Source organism: Emydura macquarii, unplaced genomic scaffold (genome assembly GCF_026122565.2).
Source record: "Emydura macquarii macquarii isolate MOO-44397 ecotype Brisbane River unplaced genomic scaffold, CSIRO-AGI_Emac_v2 contig_67, whole genome shotgun sequence".
NCBI lineage: Eukaryota > Metazoa > Chordata > Testudines > Chelidae > Emydura > Emydura macquarii.
In genome coordinates this window covers 406,798-425,903 of record NW_027130204.1, presented here as the reverse complement: position 1 = coordinate 425,903, position 19,106 = coordinate 406,798, and the positions used below count along the sequence as shown (strand labels likewise).

General features: G+C 45.5%; 1 protein-coding gene across 1 annotated transcript in view; it reads left to right on the top strand.

Annotated features, from left to right (window-relative positions):
- The window catches only part of TM9SF3 (transmembrane 9 superfamily member 3), a 92,167-nt gene that overhangs the window by 26,700 nt on the left and 46,361 nt on the right, over positions 1 to 19,106 (top strand). The window contains exons 3-4 of the mRNA XM_067535133.1: positions 4,310 to 4,432; positions 18,026 to 18,186. Coding sequence (XP_067391234.1) covers positions 4,310 to 4,432; positions 18,026 to 18,186 — 284 coding nt within the window. The remainder of the gene's footprint in view (positions 1 to 4,309; positions 4,433 to 18,025; positions 18,187 to 19,106) is intronic.

The window sequence follows — 19,106 nt, the reverse complement described above, 5'->3', positions numbered from 1 at the left end:
GAACAGTTTCCCTATGAAGAGAGAGTAATAAAACGGGGACTTTTCAGTTTGGAAAAGAGAGGACTAAAGATGAATATGATAGAGGTCTATAAAATCATGACTGGTGTGGAGAAAGTAAATAAGGAAGTGTTATTTACTCCTTCTCATAATTTCATTTGGTGACCTCTAGTTTTTGTGTTAATAGGCAGCAGGTTTAAAACGAACAAAAGGAAGTATTTCTTCACACAGCACACCGTCAGCCTGTGGAACGCCTTGCCAGAGGATGTTGTGAAGGCCAAGACTAATAACACGGTTCAAAAAAGATCTAGATAATTTCATGTAGGATATGTCTATCAATGGCTGTTAGTGAGGATAGGCAGGGATTGCTGTTTGCCAGAGGCTGGGAATGGCTGACAGGATGGATTACTTGATGACCTGTTCCTTTCATTCCCTCTGAAGTACCTGGTATTGGCCACTGTCAGAAGACAGGATACTGGGCTAGATGGACCATTGGTCTGACCCAGTGTGGCCGTTCTTATGTTCTTAACTAAATCCCTAGTTAACAGATCAGACTTTCTAATGTATGTTTAGGGGGAAACCTCAGTGTTCTATAAAAGCTCAATAATTATTGCTGATCAATATCTCTTTAAATCAGTGTTGCGGAAAGCTTTGAGTCTGCCCAATTAAGATGGATTTTGGATTTGTCCTTTTTGTTTCCCTTGGTTGAGATGAGAGAAATTGCATCAAATGACAGTGTTTGTGAAAGACACTGATATGACACACAAACTTAAGTGCTCTATTCATGGAACAGGGATAACCAGAGCTCATTATTTTGTGATGCTGTGGAATTTACCCTAGAATCCACCCTTTGCTGCAAAATTATGTACCACAATATAAGCTTTTGAAAATAATAATAAAAAAGTAGCTCTTATGCTATTGAAACAAGTGTAGTGTTTTTGAGTTGTCAGACAACCTGAAGATCGTGTTTGGATGTATGAATGTCACACTGGGGTGGTAACCCAAATCTGCACTGGGGATTTGCATCAATTACAGCTTCTGGTGGTCATAAATCCCTAATGAGATGAGCAACACTGCTTTTTGTCAATGGAATTTGCCCCTGCTTGAAACTGGGATAAGTCACACTATTGCAAATTGTGGCTCTATAGAGGTTTATCATGTCTAGACTAGGTGTGTGCGCTTGTGTGGACTACATAGGAGACTAATCGGGGCAATTCCAGTTAGACAAAGCTTAAGCCTAAAAATGAAAATTTAAATGTCAGCATTAACTATTTATTAAATGTATTAGAGATCAGAGACATAGTCTGTTAGGTGCTGAACAATGCATAGTAAGAGTCCCTGCCCCAAAGAGTTTATTGTAAATAGATATAGGATGAGAGGAGAAAGCAACCTATATTGCAGGTGAGGCACAGAGATGAAGTGATTTGCCTAAAGCCAGACAGAGTTTTTGACAGAGCTGGGAATTGAATTCTCATCACCTGTATCCCAGTTCACTGCCTTAAGCACAACACCATGCTACCTCTCCTGTAATCTTTCTCAGAATATGTTTATTTCATATGGTAGTTAAAATACTAATGGTACATCTTAACTGAGGCTGCCAATGTTGCTGATACCAGAGGAGGCAAAGTGGCTTTAGCAATTTTTTAATTCATTCAACCCCTTTACTCTCCTCACACCCAAACTCTCCAGTTCCTTCTTACCAAATCAACTTTCTCTGTCGGATGATGAAACTATATACACAAGGCAGTTTTTCACTTCCAAATCTATACAAACATCTTCTAAGTTTGCTAATGCTATTATGTGTATAGTATAACTGCACTTTTTTTAATCTATTATGACTATGGGCCACTCCAGACAACATTAGAATGATTGTATTACAAGAACGAAACCCCATATGAATATCTTTATTCAAAACGTTTGGGAAGTATTGCATTAGTATCAGCTTATCCTTTTATAGAGATTTTAGGTATTCAAATTATTTAATTTATTTGACAAACTAAATCTTTAATAGTGACATTTCAGTGAAGAAATTGATGTGTAAAAACGACAAGGGTTTGAATTGGCAGACTGCATCTGTTACACTAGAGTTCTAGTGAATTAATATGTATCATTAGCACAATAACAGGTTGTACTGTAGAAGATTTTTTGGCACTGTTACAGGTACAACACTCATTAGAAAAAGTTGCAGTTTTAATAAATGAAAATTATTTTAAGCACATTTACTGTACATGAATGTATCACTTATTCAAAATTTTTCCTATAGACCAGGGTGCCCAAACTGTGGCTTTTGAGCTACATGTGGCCCTGTTTTTATAGTTAAAGTGCAGCTCATGGAGGCCCTACGCGCCCCTCTTACCCCCCAACCCATTCTCCACTTACCAGACTGGGGTGGAGAGACTCAGGGCGTCTGCCCTGCAGTGGGGTGGTGGGGCTAGAGACTTCTGCCCTGTGAGGAGTGGGGTCTCGGGCCTTCTGCCCCACAGGAAGTGCCTGCCGAGGCTTGGGGCTTCAGCAGGAGCAGGGCTGAAGCCTCAACAGGCGCGTCTCATGGGACAGAAGCTTCAAGGACCAGCAGACACGCCCTGGATCTTGAAAGTTTGGAAGATTGTTGTATGTGTCTCGGAAGGTCAGTATATTTGGCCACCCCTGCTCTAGATTAAAGACTCTGTACTCTGAGGTATAATCAATTGATTAGCAATGAAATAATTAATGTTTATTTAATGCTTTAAATAAACAGTAATACCCAAAATGGATGAAGGCAATTTCACACTTCTGAGGTATTTTTAAACTCTGCAGACTGAGGGTTTGTCTACACTTGAAAGTTAATTTGGATTAAGAAAGGGTATAAATTTAAAGATCGCTATTCTGGAATAACGCTCTGTGCAGGCAAGCTGTGAGGCATACAATGCTGTGCTAGTTCCTGTTAATTAACATTTTAAAGTCTTTCTTCACCACCACAAGCTAGTCCTTAGATTCTGAAATTCAGCTAAGCAACAGATTAAAAAATGACAATTATATGCATCCATTTATGTGGCTATACTTTAGTAGTAATGTTTACACATAGTCTGTATTTGTTACCTCTGTATTCAGATGTTTATAATTTGATTTAAAACAAAACTAGTATTAGAAAAATGTATGTACAAATACTGCCATGGACTTGCAGCTTCCTGGCACTTACCTTTTCATGCATTTAAATCTTTTTCTTAAAACGGACAAAGGCCAGAGAGTTCAGAGTTAATCAGATTTTAATCTGAATGTGTTGTAGAGCAATGGATATTAGTTGAACCCACTTATGCCTATGGTGAGTTTGAGCCTATATTTTTCTGGAGCATATTTATAAAATGTCTCTGGTTGGCAGGGTTTTGTCTTAACAATTTTTTAGTCATCTTGGCATTAATTTGAAAAGCAATTAGTCCCTAAACTTTGGATTTGTCACTAAGTGGGGCACTTAAATTGTCCCAAAATAAAACATAATTGGACTTGCTCTGTTACTGCTAATCTTTGACCATTTCATACGTAACAAGAATCATAATGTTCTACTAACAGATGCTTTTGTCATGATATCTGAGTAATTGTTAAACACACAGATGTGTCAAATCTGGCTTAAAATAACCCTTCACAAAGCTAAGGACCAACAGAAATGTTTCTGTGAATTAAAAATGAGAACTAAATGGGACCAGTTTAAAAAATCTAAACAGCACTTTTAGTTTGTGCCTTTCCATCTTCACATTGTGCCAGGAATGAAAACCTGATAGTGAAATGGCCTAAAACTGATCTCAGAGTGGTCCATTGTCCAGAGCTCTTGGTAGCTATCTGCACAGTGCTGACTGGTTGAGTGGCATTGAGGTTCTTGTTTCCAACTACTACGTTATTTTAGCACAGCTAAAAATGCATTAGCTTCCTAACACCTTTTTTATATGAGCAATAACTATTTACCTCAGGGATGATGATGATGTTTGCCATGTATATTGCAGTAGCATCTGGAGGACTCAGTTAGGTCAAGGTCTCATTGTGCTAGGCACTGTGCAAACAGTGACAGTTCCTGCCCCAAAGAGCTTGGAGTCTCAGGCTGGAAATAGGAAGTGACCTCATTGACCAAAGTTGGATGAGGAATTGGTTTGTGAGTTTATCTCCACTAGCTCCTCAATGCTTATTTTTAAGTGTGCTGCTCACAGGGTACCTGCCAAAGGATACACAACCAGTAAGAACTTCAAGCTCTGGAAATACGCATTCCCTCACTCATCTGCTTAATTTGTGTTTTAGTTAGCGCTATCATTAATATGTCATTAACATGTTGTTTTGATTTCCACAGATGATGTAATGCAGACCACATACTGTGAGATTGACTTGGACAAAGCAAAGAGGGATGCTTTTGTGTATGCTATCAAAAATCATTATTGGTATCAGATGTATATTGATGACTTGCCAATATGGGGTAAGTGCTATGGGATACGTGGTGGTGGTGGTGTTAATCCAGTGTTTAAGATGATGACGATAAAATCTTTTACATCCATAAGGGTGTGGACGTTCCATGCTCCTAGAATGAGTTTTTTCTTTTCATTGTTTTTTGACCACTGTAGGGTGATCTGCCAGCTGCGGTAGTCTGACCAGATGTTATGGGGCAGGCAATGTTTAGGGCACCTTTTCTAGGCCCCTCTCTTAAAAAGGGTGAACAGTGCTATCCTAAAAAGGGCTGCTCAGTCGCCTAGAACGCTTCCAAACTTCTCCATCATCCCAGGGACGGAGCTGAATGGCCATTAGCCCCAAGGCTGCCTACATCAGGATTGTGGCTACGCCTGCCAGTGGTCATCTCCACCTGTCGCTTCATCACGCTCTCATTGCTGGAGGACTTGGATTGATGATATAATTTTAATAATAATGAGATTTGATAAGATGATGATAATGGGATAAGATTTGCGAGAAAACCTGTGTGAGAAATTTGTAAGTGAGAAGGCCGTTGCACAGGGGCAGTCCCACTCTCTCGGCCATGGAAGCCTGAATCCAGCAGCATGAAGAATCGTTACTGCTGAAGACTTCCTTAGCTACAGTAGGTAACCAGGACATCTTCAGTGCCTTGTCATGCTCTCTGCGCCCCACAGCACACTGCTGAGCCACCTTCATGGCCGTTAAATCACAAATTAATTTCCTCCATTGAAACAGTATTCACATGCTAGAGAAAGGCAAGTTAGAGAAATTGCCAGGGGTAAAAGACCCACCTGCTACCCTCATCTGTTTTAGCCCACTTGTTGAAGTGGTTTATGGGGATGTGGTCGCTTTTGCATGCAAACAGCTACTTGGAGCCACAGCTGAGAGCTGGGTGTAGGTGGGGACCAAAGCGAGTGAACTACTCACTAAGGAGTATGACGTGTTCCTCCAGCAGAGATACTAGCCCCCCGTATGGGATATGTGCTAATAATTTAAATCATATTTGTCAATCATTGAGTGACTGAGTAATGTACTGAGGATTAATGAGATCACTGTACTTAGTTTCCCCTAAAGAAGCTTATTCAATAACGTCTATGTAGCCTAATAATAGGAATAAAAAAGAGTGTGTGTAGCCTAATAGGAATAAAAAAGAGGTTGAAGGATTGATAATTTATTAAGGGAAGACTTCTGAGTGACTTGCGTTGCTGTTTCAGTATACTTAAAAACAATGAAAAGCTCATTTTAGCAATTTCTTCCCAAAAATAGAGTTTTGCTAATGCTGAGTTTTAAAGGCTAAATTCTGCTCTTAGACATGCACCTGCAACTCCTACTCAGGTTATTGGGAATTGTGTGCCAATCTGTGACCAGAACTTGCTTTGTGGTACTATGCTGCTGGGGTTGGCACTCAGACGTAGTAAACCATTTAACTTGGTATGAATAGACTCCGAGTCTAATTCAGAGCACAATGACAATTAACTTCACCGCTAATGTAGTTAAAGAGCTTTATAACTTTATTTTGAATATACAGTACTTGGCTATGTAAAGTGAAATAAATTAACTTTAGTTATTTCTAGATTGTTCTTAAAAAAAAAACTTTGCTTACTGTCCTTGATAAGGAGCAAGATGTCAAAAATCAAGGGCAAGAAATGAAGCCTAGTTCAGTGTCATTTATCTGAATTCTGCATGTTTTTGTTAAAAGGCCCATATGCAAATGAGACTTCTTCCTTAGCAGCATCTAAACTCTTAATACATTAAGAATAGGAGCAAGTGGAGGAGTTGTGCAGGACAGAGTCTTGATATGTCTCCTCTTGAGTCAATAGCATTAAACCAGGAATGCCTGAATGATCAGTCTGTTTTTTCTGTTGTCTTTCTTGGACTCTTTTGGAAGATTGGTCTTCTCAGTAGGGACTTGTCGGACATTCTTAATTTGGTTTAGAAGTTGTGTTTGAATCTTGGATCAAAACTCTTCTCCTTATCCCAAGGGTGTCTGTGCCTCTGTGACATCTGTCTTGTCACTCTTCCGCCCCCCCATCCACCTGCCACCTTAAATAAGCCTAACGGAGAAAGGTTTTTCGATGCCACTTGTGTATATTGGTGGCAAACGTTTTTGCCTGCTAAGTTTTGTGTCCAAGTTTTTCTGCCAATACAGACTTTCATCTTTTTAATTCAGTCAACTTCTGGATGTTTAAGAAGGTGCTTCAGCTCTGATAGTCTGATTATAGGGAGGCAGAAGTAGAAGGTTGACCTAGGGAGCGGAAAACATCTGAGCAGTCTAAAGTGACAGAAACTAGGGCTAAGCGCAGTTAGCTGAATGGGTGCTTCTCCCTTGGTGGTATATCAGGCAACCTTCACAGGCCTTAGTGATATTATGGAGCCGTGGTCGCTGCTCTGTACTGAAAAGAGTAACCGAGTTTCTACATTCTGGGCAGCCCTTCTGTCCCAAGATCCACAAAGACTCATATTGGCTTCAAAACTCCCAGGCTAGGCTTGTGGCCACGTCAGATTCCCTTCTCTTCTACCCCCCTCCCGCCGCCTCAGGACTGAAAGCTTAAAATGTGTGTTTTTCTGAGCACGTAGCATTGCTCTTAGAAACCGTTAATGTTTAAGCAACTGCTACTCTAGGCACTAGCTATTTCTAGCGTAACACAAAGCTTTGCATGTATGTTTAATGCCTATCTGATAGGGAATTTGAGAGATTAATGACAGAGCTATATGTGAGGCAGTAAACTCCTTGGGCGGGTGATTATGGTTAAACTACTTGTTGCAAAGATCCTCAATGCAGATAATGCAATTCTTATGATACATCGAGAAAATCCTTCATTAAACTAAAACATAAGTAAAAATGTTGTTGTTGGAGGTTTGAAAGTTCCATTCTGGATGTAGACTGAATTCTGCAAGTGTGGGTTCAGAAAGTAAATAACTGCTCAAAGATGTAACCTGGCTGGAAACGAAGTGACAGGTTGTGCCCATGTCAATAATTACACTACTTACCATTCTGTAACATCTTTCAATTTTAAAGCTCTTAAAGCACTTTATAAGCATGACCAGATTATCACAATGGGTCCCTTAAAAACATTTGACAGTGTCTGGGAGGATAAGTTAGCATGTACTATCCCAGTTATCCTTTTATCTGTTAAATGAGAACAAAGAGAAGTTGACTTCCTTAAGGTCATATAACAACTCTCTGGTAGACCCCAAATCTCCAGTTCTTCGCTTTAACTACTGGACCACAAAGGATAATTTAAATTTGATTCATGAGATATCTAATTATCTGGGTTGTGATTGGTAGAAATCGTATTCTTGGATAAGTAAAGGGACAATAGGATAATTCTGTAAGATTTCTGTTATAGAATTTTCCCTCACCCTCCTTTTAGAATTTCAGCCCTTTTCTCTTTGTACTCTGAATACTGGGATCTATCAGTTGTGTTTGATGTAAACATCATGAGGAATACACAGGCTTTAAAGAACTTGATCTGCTGCTTTCAAACTAGTAGTCTTATCTTGTCTGTAGCCAAGCAGCATCTGGGGTTCTCTCTTCGAGTGATTGCTCATATGCATTCCAATTTAGGTGTGTGCGCACCCCATGCACAGATTCCTGGAACTTTTTTTTTGCTTTAGCACGCCCGCAGGGCCGGGTGGTGCCCCCTGGAGTGCCGCGCTCATGTCGCGGTATATAGGGCGCTCCGGCCCCACGAGTCCCCAGTTCCTTCTTTCCGCCTCTGATGGTTCCTGGAACTTCTGCCCTTGCTATTGCAAGCAGCAGTCCTTAGCCTCTTTGCTCTAGTTGGAGATCTAGAATTAGTTAGTTATTCAAAACAGTTATTTAGATAGCTGTTGTAGTGTCAAGTGCCCTCAGGGGCTTCTGCGGGAGCCATGCCGGGCTCCGCTGGCTTCAAGAGCTGTTCCCTATGCTCAAAGCAGTTCGCAGTGAGTGATCCTCATGACCGCTGCCTCCGTTGTCTTGGAGAACAGCACCGCAAAGAAAAATGCAGGATCTGCAAATCCTTCAAGCCCTGTACCCAAAAAGAAAGGGACAAAAGGCTGAAGGTGTTGCTCATGGAATCTGCTCTCCATCTGTCATCCGAGCCGTCGAGATCTCTGGCACCGAGTGGATGCTCGGTGCAAAGCGCACCGCCGGCACCGACATCGGCACTGAAGTCTTCGGTGCTGAAGAAGACGAAGCGGTCCGGCACCACCTCCATGGACTCCTCCCTGCAACCAGTGAAGCAGGGAGAAGGACAGGAGACACCCCAGCCACGTGCCGTAGAGGTTCCTCCGGCACCGGTGTCTCCTCGTAGGGAGCCTCCCCCGACTCGTGGGGGTGGGGGAGTGCCCCTACAAGGGCCGTTGACGCCGGAAGTATTCGTCGCGGCAACGGCCCTCATGGTCTTGCCTACGCCTCCGTCCCCCCCTCGGCTGAGGGGCGTGGGACTTGCATCTCGGGGCAAACCCGTGCTGGGTAGCCCCGGGGGTGGAGGAAGCAACGCTCCCAATCCTCACCCAGACGGCCACGGAGGGTGGAGAGTGCATCTCCTCTGAGCTCCGACTCTCGGTCGTCGAGCACGGCCGCAGGGGGGGCGGTGCAGGAGTGTCAGTGCGAACTCAGACACCACCCGCAGCTCGGGCTCGAGCTCTCCGGTGTGAGGGACATCGCGGCACTGCAACCGCTCACCAGTCGGCAGTCCGGTGACATCGAGCAGCGACGTCCTGGAGGCTCCCCTCACCTCGGCACCGACTGCAGTGGCACCGTCCATTCCGGCACCAATTGCAGTACAAATGATGCCAGGACCGATAACGATGCCGGCTTTTACAGCAGCGTTGCACGTCTCCCTGGCGTGGTCCATGCCATCTATGCCTCCAGCTCCATTGGGGACCCAGGCACCGACAGGCCAGATCTTGGCGCCTCCAGGGTTTACGGCACCGGCGCTACTTGCACCGGTACCTCTGGCACCACCAGCACCGATGTATTCGGCACCGAGGCTACCGGCACCGGCGACTATGGCATCGACCGCCTCGGCACCGGGCTTTGCGGCACCGGGAAAACTAGCGCGTTCCTGTTCAGCCTCAACGGCACGCAGCCGCAGAAGCTGTCACTCCCGATCTCGTAGTGGGAAGCTTTGCTACAAACGGTCGGGGCGCAGACGCAGGATGTCCACCAGTTCCTCCAGTAGGTCTTCCTCTAGAAGGCACGACAGGCATCAGCACCGGTCCTCCTCTTCTTCCCGGAGCCGGTCGCCGCCGAAAGGTCGCAAGAGATGGTTTGCGGGCTAAGGCCACAGGGGCCACCATGTGGAGACCCAGCAATTACCTATGCCAGGGTGGCCGCAAGGGCCATGGCATTGGCCGTACTGGGGACCTTGGACCGCGCAGCCGAGACAGGGTGCTGAGTCTCTCCACTCTGGTGTGGTGCAGCCTCCACCTCCTCCAACACAACTGCCTCCACAAATCCCCTCTGATAGGGAGTCAGACCCGGAGGACGGGACTTCCAGGGACCATAAGACGCCCCTTTTTGATTTCCGAGCGCACCAAGATCTTCTTAAGCGGGTAGCTACCAACTTGGGGTTACTGCTTAAGGAGATGTCGGAGGAGGATGATCCCCTCTTTGGCCCTTCGGGGTGCTCAGGCCCTTCTCGAGTGGCCCTCCCCATCCACAAAAGGGTGTTTGGCAAACACCTTCCTCTGTTCCCCCAACATCGAAGGGAACAGAAAGGAAGTATTATGTGCCGAAGGAAAACTTTGAGTTCCTGTATAATCATCCCCTCCCAGGGACTCTAGTTGTGGATGCGGCGAACCAGAGAGATTGCCAAGGGGGTCAGGGGAGTACTCCCAAGGATAAAGAGGGGAAGAAGTTAGATCTCTTCAGCCGCAAGGTTTATTCGACGGCCGCTTTACAATTAAGGGTGGCAAACCATCAGGCCCTCCTGGGAAAATACAACCAGAACCTGTGGGTCTCGATGCTGCGTCTGATCTCAGCGCTTCCCCCTGATCAAGCTGCAGACCTGGCCACGTTGGCAGAGGAGGGGGAGACAGTGGCCCAAGCAGCTCTGCAGTCCGCCAGTGATGCAGCAGATACCGCAGGCAGGGCGATGGCGTCCACCATCGTCATGCGCCGCTGTTCCTGGTTGCAAGCATCAGGGTTATCGGTAGAGGTCCAGCAAACTCTCCAGGACCTCCCCTTTGAAGGTTCCGGCCTCTTTTCGGAGAGGACGGATGACAAGTTGCATGCCCTCAAAGACTCGAAGGCTACCCTGAGGTTCTTAGGGCTATACACCCCTCAAGCATCGAGACGCCAGTCTCGCCCCCAGCCACAACGGCAGCCACTTCCCCCGCCAAGACCAGCCCCTTGGGCCGCTCAGCAAAAGAGGGGGCGGGAGCGCTTTAGAGGGCCCAATTGCCATGAACGGCAGGGCTCTTGAGCGCGGGCGCAGCATGGCGGCAAAACCGGAAGTGGAAACGGTAATAAACACTTTTGACAGCGACTATGAGGGTGGCGCCCTTCCTTTTCCCTGGGAGCCTGACCGACCCTTTGAAAGCAGGCTTTGGCCTTACTATCATGCTTGGGAAGCAATCACTACGGACCATTGGGTCCTGGGGGTGGTTCTCAGGGGCTATGCCCTCCAGCTCACTACTTTTCCCCCAGACGCCCCTCCCACCCTGTCCCCTATCGGGGACCCTGCGCATAAGCAACTCCTCATACAGGAGGTCCACTCACTCCTGAAGCTCGGTGCAATTGAGGAGGTCCCATAGGCGGAAAGGGGAAGGGGATTTTACTCTAGAAACTTCCTCATCCCCAAGGCCAAAGGTGGCCTGAGACCAATCCTGGACCTCCGTTGTCTGAATAGATATATCAGACGTATCCGGTTCCGTATGGTTTCCCTAGCCTCCATAATTCCAGCCCTAGATCCAGGGGACTGGTACGCTGCCCTTGATTTAAAGGATGCCTACTTCCACATCTCCATTTTACCAGGGCATAGGAGGTTCCTGAGATTCACGATACAAGGAGGCCTCTACCAATTTGCGGCCCTCCCATTTGGCCTGTCTTCAGCCTCGAGGGTCTTCACCAAGTGTATGGTGGTAGTGGCGGCCTATTTGCACCGCAAGGGAGTACAGATTTTCCCCCACCTGGATGACTGGCTCATCAAGGGCAGATCCAGGGGTCATGTGCAGAACAGCCTGAAGCTGGCTTGCGCCACATGCACCAGACTGGTGCTGCTCATTAATTAGCAAAAGTCCACACTCGCCCCGGTGCAGCGCATTGACTTTATAGGGGCCACCCTGGATGCCATATAGGCCAGAGCCTTCCTGCCACGACCGCGTTTCGAGGCAATGAGGTCCATTATAGCGGAGCTGCATAGGTCCCCCATGACGACAGCCAGGCACTGCCTACAGCTGTTGAGACATATGGCAGCCTCTACTTACGTGGTAAGGCTGGCTTGTCTAAAGCTAAGGCCCTTACAGGCATGGTTAGCTTCGGTCTGCGTACCCTCCAAACACTTATTGACCAGGGTGGTCACGGTTCCCCCACAGGTGCTGTCCTCCCTCCGTTGGTGGAGGAACCCAAGGGAGGTGCTCAAGGGAGTCCCGTTCAGAGACCTGGCTCCGTCCGTGACCCTTATCATGGATGCCTCGGATGTGGGATGGGGAGCCCACATCAGCAGTGACCTGGGCACCCAAGGGTTATGGTCACCGATGGAGAGAGCTCTACATATCAACGTTCGCGAGCTCAGAGCAGTCCGTTTGGCCTACAAGACCTTCCTCAGATTCCTGAAGGGCAGGGGGGTACGGGTCCCTACGGACAATAGAGCCGCCATGTTCTACATGAACAGGCAAGGGGGGGACGCGCTCCTCGGCCCTGTGCCAGGGGCTACACGACTATGGGAATTTGCAGTGAGGCATGACTTTCATTTATTTGCCTCTCACTTCCCGGGGACCAGGAATGACGAGGCGGACTGCCTCAGCAGGTCATTCTCTCCCCGGCACGAGTGGTCGCTATACCACGAGGTAGCAACTTCAATCTTCCGAGAGTGGGGCGTTCCCCTTCTGGACCTGTTCGCGTCCTCTTGGAACAGGAAGTGCCCGAAATACTGCTCGCTCCGAGGTCGCGAGCTGGACTCCCTGTCTGACGCGTTCTTAATAAATGGTCAGGGTCCCTGATGTATGCTTTTCCCCCCATCCCACTGCTCCCTCAAGTCCTGCTCAAGATCAAGAGGGACAGGGTGAATGTCATACTGATTGCCCCAGCGTGGCTGAGACAGTACTGGTACAGTACACTGCTCGACCTATCCATCGACACGCCGATCCCGCTCCCAAGGCGCTACGACCTGCTCTCCCAGGACCAGGGGCGCCTGTTGCACCTGGACCTGGGCTCCTTCCATCTGACAGCTTGGAGACTCTCTGGCTGACAGAGGGAGAAAGAGCCTGCTCCTTACAGGTTCAACAGATTCTGTTGGGTAGCAGAAAACCCTCCACACAGGTTACATACCAGGCTAAGTGGAAGCGCTTTACAGGCTGGGTGGAGGCCAAGGGTATCACGCCAACCTGCTCGCCAATACAGGCTGTCCTGGAATACCTTCTGCATCTTAAACTTCAGAGCCTAGCTTTGGCCTCCCTGAAGGTACACCTGGTGGCCATCTCGGCTTTTCACCAGCCAATGGAGGGCGGTCACTGTTTGCCCACCCCATGGCGGTCAGATTCCTGAAAGGGGTGAAGAGGGTGTTTTCACAGGTTCGGGATCCAATCCCCCCCTGGGATTTAAACCTGGTCCTCACCATATTGACAGGTCCCCCCTTTGAACCCATGGCTACATGCTCCCTGTTACTCCTCTCTTGGAAAGTAGCATTCCTGGTGGCCATTACTTCGTCCAGGAGGGTCTCTGAGATAAGGGCATTAACATCGGAGCCCCCCTATATGGTATTTTACAAGGACAAGGTCAGGCTGCGACCGCACCCGGCCTTCCTACCCAAGGTAGTGTCCCAATTCCATTGTAACCAAGACATTTTCCTCCCTGTCTTTTTCCCAAAACCGCATGGTTCGGAAGAGGAATGGAGATGGCATTCGCTGGATGTCAAGCGGGCCCTGGCACACTACATGGAGAGAACCAGACCCTTCCATAAATCAACACAGCTGTTCGTAGCAGTGGCAGGCCGGATGGAGGGCTCTCCCGTCTCCACCCAGCGAATCTCTTCTTGGATCACATCCTGTATTAAGACATGTTACGAGCAAGCGAAAGTGCCCCTGCCAGGAGCGGTGACGGCACATTCAACCAGGGCTCAAGCCTCATCAGCAGCCTTCCTAGAGAACGTGCCACTGCAGGATATCTGCAGGGCAGCCACCTGGTCGTCAGTTCACACTTTCATGACCCACTACACCATTATTCAACAGGCGAGAGACGACGTAGCTGTCGGCAGAGCCGTACTGAGTAGAGCCGCTCGTCAGTGACTCCTACCCGCCTCCTAGGGTATGGCTACTTAATCACCTAAATTGGAATGCATATGAGCAATCACTCAAAGAGAGAAAACAAGGTTACTTACCAGTAACTGTTGTTCTTCGAGATGTGTTGCTCATATCCATTCCAAACCCACCCCCGGTTCCCGCTGTCGGAGTCGGCAGAAAGAAGGGACTTGGGACCTGCAGGGCTGGAGCGCCCTATATACTGTGACATGAGTGTGGCACTCCAGGGGGCGCCGCCTGGCCCTGCGGGGGTGCTAAGGGAAAAAAGTTCCGGGAATCTGTGCACGGGGCGCGCACACACCTAAATTGGAATGGATATGAGCAACACATCTTGAAGAACAACAGTTACTGGTAAGTAACTTTGTTTTCTTGCTTTGACTGTCCTACTTTACTTTTTTTTTTTCATGTGCCTCTTGTATCATGCAGTATTTTCTCTGGTGGAACCTTGCGTAATAGCAGTAGGGCTTTTCTCCTTTAATTTATATGGACAAAAACATTAGCACAGAAAATACAAATGCTACAAAAGTAAGTTTTAAATATTCAGTATTAGTTTTGGGGGGAGTATTTAGAGGTATAAGTGCTTTGGGAAACATGCACATGAGAATGGCAGCATAGGAGTGGTTGTGGCACCTGTACTATTAAACTCATACTTTGCAAGAGGTACTGCTTTGAAAGCACCATGCAATCAATCAAAGCAGCCATTATTACACTTGCCCCGAAATTCTTGGCTGTGTTTTTAAGGGCAGCTGTGGATGACTTTTCTTTCTACCAATGGCCTTGTTGACTGCTGATGTTAACATCTCAAAATTGGACCATTGAGTAATGTTCCTGGACTAGCAGCACAATTACATAGTCTGTAAGAGTGCACTAGGATGACTGCTTTGTTTAGCTGACTTACGTTATTCAGTGAGCATTTGTTGGTTTTGAAGACTCTTCTCATTGGTTGCTGAAATTACTGACAGACAACTTCCATTCAATGCCTTGTTTGGGGCTGGTTTTCTAGCCTCACTTGGGATATAACAGACCTCGAATTTAATGTAGGAAACTTGTTTAGTTGTCCAAGTTACAGAGTGAAGCTCTTACTATATATACAGTTGCTAAACAGGATCAAGAAGTCCTGATGACTACGTTCTGCTTCCAGCTAAAGAGTTTGGAGAAATACAAACCATGAAAGCCAGCTTTGGGTCAGGACAGATTCATGAGCTGGAGGATGACAAGCTATATTAAAGAGGTCTGACTGTGATCAGAGATTTGCTGAACACCCTTACGTTGATTCAAAATTGCACTGTTTTACACAGTACTCAGACTGGAGCACCTAAGTAAGTTGAATGAAGGAGTGGATGCTCAAATTTGAGCTAGAAAAACAAACACTCTAGAAACAATAGGGATAGAAATATTTCTAATATAATTAGTGAATCTTGTATATATCGACTAACTAAATGTTGTGTTGTATGCTGAAACACGTGTTTTAATGTGATTCTAATATTTATTTGTAACTCAAATAAATGGTATGCTTTGTTCAGATTGTTTATCCCTGCCTGCCTGAACACTCTGGACCTCTTTCAGTGTAGTGGTAAAGATTAATCTTGGTTGTTACAGTTGTTGGAGCTAGGGCCTTACCTTTTGATACTTAATGGATCAACATGGCAGAGATTACTATTATTATAAAAGGTATAACTTGTTCACATCACACACCCAGGCAGCAGGACAGAAGATTCTGGTTTCAGTACTCTTCTTGAAGGCAAAGAGAAACTATCAGAGCTGCAGTTCACTCCCTCAATCTTAGGCTGTATCTACACCAGAATATCACCTGTTGCTTACAAGGTTGTTAGCAGTGGCTATCCACAGGTCTAGACGGGGCCAAATTCAGGAACTTGTTAAGCCGGGTTTAATCATAGTTTGTGAAAGAGTGAGCATGAGTTAGTTTAGGCACTGCTTTAAAGCAGCTTCAGGCTCTCTACTTTCCATAGCACCAAACATTTTCCACAGTTGCTACCAATGGTTCACTTCCCCTATTGGTAGCAATGGCAGGAGCCCACCATGTTGGCTAATCCTGCTCAGAACTTAGCAGTACAAACACCGATGACCCCTTTGTCTCTTATGTGCACTAGCATTTCCATTGTTGCTACCATCAGTGGAGCTGAGCCATTGGTAGCACCAGTGGGGAATGTCAGTGATTAATAGGGGAATGTAGGTAAGATGTACAATAGAGAAGTTGGAGATGTGAGAGCCTAGATATTAATGACTGGTGTCCTGTAAATATATTGGAGGGTGAGAATTTCACTCTTGGAATGCTGGGAATGACCGAAACTGGATTTTCAGTAACTGGGACCTGTTAGCTTTTTTTTAGGGTAGCCTGAGGATTCTTTGTTCTGAATCTGCATTCCTGCTGTTACCCATAAGCCTTCACATCAGTTCAGTTGGCTCCCCCAGGATTACCAGCCTTGGAAGGCCTACTGTAGAATTGCCTGCCTGCTTTTTAAGCACCATATCGTCCAACACCATAAAATGTTCCTACTGTAGACAAGGCCTTGGTGTTGTCTTTTCCTGGTTCAGCTTGTTACTGTGTCACCTTAATGGATTAGCTGAGCTCTACCTTATGCTACTAATAGAAAGTAAAAGTCTGTTCTGTGGAGTTTGGAGGAATAGGCTCCAAATGGCATGGCCTCCTTCTATGAATTCTAGGCAATTTATGCTTAGTTGGTGAAGCAGACCACTTTTCTTAACGCGTGTTAAAAAATCTGAGCTCCTATCAAAATGGACTTTTCTCTGACTGTTCTAATTCGACCTATGAGCAAGGCAGAAGTTTGCCTACCAGCATGTTATGCTCCTTCTGATTGTCCACCATGGTAGAGATTGTTAGGCCATTGTCAGATGTACCAGTGTGACACACAGTCAACACTTGAAGTCTCACTTAGGAGGAAAGCTTGGAAGGTCTGGAAATGAAGCAGTGTTCTCTAGACAATATCTATATAGTTTACAATAACTCTTGGATATAGACAACGAAAAGATATTGACCTTAAATTTCTATTGGAAGAACTGCACTTGATTTACTAACTTCTAGAAGGCTACCTAACTTTTTCTGTTTTTAAATTTAATCTATGCGAAAATGAGATGAGTACTTTTCTTGGGGCTTGCTACAAAGCCTTGGCAGATAGTAGATAGACTAACATGGCTCTATGGCATGCAATCTCCTTGAGTGGATGTAGCGGTATGTGGATGTATACTCTTTCAAGAGGTGGTTGATCTGAACATCCTTTTAGATGTGTAGAGATCCAGAGTGCCATGATTTTGGGCAACACCGTAGAAGCAGATGTCGAACTGAATAGTGTAGCCACAAATTGACAAATGTTCTTCCTGCACTGTGTACGTGAGGTGACACTGAACAAATGAGCTTGAATAAGATGAACAAAAATACCTCCTTGAAAAGTAAAGAGCATAGGTAGGCTACAAGTGCTGTTTCTTCATGTGTAGCAAAATAGTTGTTTGTATTTTGTTTTGTCACTGAGGTGGAGATGAATGCGGCCATGAAAAATCTTGCCAGTGTCCTTCAGCAAAAATAAAACAGTCAGGACCTTTTGTTCCTGACAAACAGCAGAAAAGTTTGAGTGAAAATTAGGACAGAAGGTGTGAGAGAGGGGAATGCAGGGAGTACGATGAGGCAGAGGTGGCAATAATGAATGTGGGATATAGGATGAATGGTGAAGCAAGTCATAAAGAGGAGGGAAGAGAGAATGAGTGAACGAAAGGATAGATGGAATAAGGGAGAAGAGAAAGTAAGATGAGGAGGGATTGGGATTAAAGATATGATTGTGATCTTTATATTGGCACTTGGAAAAAATTGAAGATATTGATACAGCTGTGTCTTGCACTACTAATTTGGCCTTTATCTGCCCCTGTACGTTTACTGTGGTATCACCATCTGCTGGTGTAGCACATTTGAAGGTACAATGTTATCAAACATACTAGCTCAAAAACAGGCAAGATGAAATAAATGTATGTCCTGCTTTTTTTTCTATTGTAATGTTAATTTAGCTACCAAGTTTATATTTGTTATGTGCCATAATATATCAAATGCTCATGAAACTATTCACAGAATACTCTTGAAACATGCTTGTAATTGCATCTTAAACAGTACTTGTTTCTTCTACAGGTATTGTTGGAGAAGCAGATGAAAATGGGGAAGACCATTATCTTTGGACCTATAAAAAACTTGAAATTGGTTTCAATGGAAATAGAATTGTGGATGTGAATCTGACAAGTGAAGGAAAGGTCAAATTAGTTCCAAATACCAAAATCCAAATGTCCTATTCAGTAAGTAATGCAGGAATATACATGGGATAAGAAATTCTGCAGAGTGTAGTATACTTGGAATAGTTACTCACATACCCAAAATTCAGAATTGATGTCTGTGTGTTTACAGGGAGAACTGTCTTAAGTGAAGATGCATCTTTTCAATAGCTTGCAATTTGTTGTAGAATTAAATTTGAAATGCTGATTTAGTGCATTTAAAACAACTAACAGAAGCATTTAAACAGGGTGGCTTAAACATGGATTCATGAGTTCAGTTGCAGCCAGAGAAATTATGAAACTAGTGGTGCAAACATACATTTACGCCAGAGCTCTGAGAAGGGAAGGCCCAGGGGAGGGAGTGGAATTGGAAAGCGAGCCCACCCTCACCACTCAGCAGCTGCTCCTGTCCCACAGAGCTGAGTGTTGGGACCTGATGCATGGAGTCACAATGCCACTCACTCAAATTTAGCCTGGCTGTCCCCGTGGCTTTGGAGAAATGCAAAACGTGTCTGAAAGTGTGCATATTTTTGTCTTTTCCTAAGCCCTGTTTCATACCTAATGACACCAATATATTTGGAATCAAATAATTTCAAACCTACAAGTCCTGATGTACACACTGCAATGACCCTTTTGTCAACAAAACTAACCTGTTGTGTCGACAAAATAAAACTACCTAGATGAGAGGCGTAGAACCTTTATTCAGCAAAGTTTTTGCAGAAAAGCATATGTGTAGACACAGCCCTTAGGTTCCATTACTAAAAATAGCCTCCCGATTATCCCAGCATGCCATTCTGAGACCGCTCTGGTAAGCAGTTTGAGCTCTGCTGCTCTGCAACCGTCCACCTCTGCCCCTCTCCTTTCCAAGCCCCAGGAAGTTTTCAGGTTAACTCACTCTGGAGAGCTCACTCCACAGCACAGCAAACACAGTTCTGTCCTGCCTG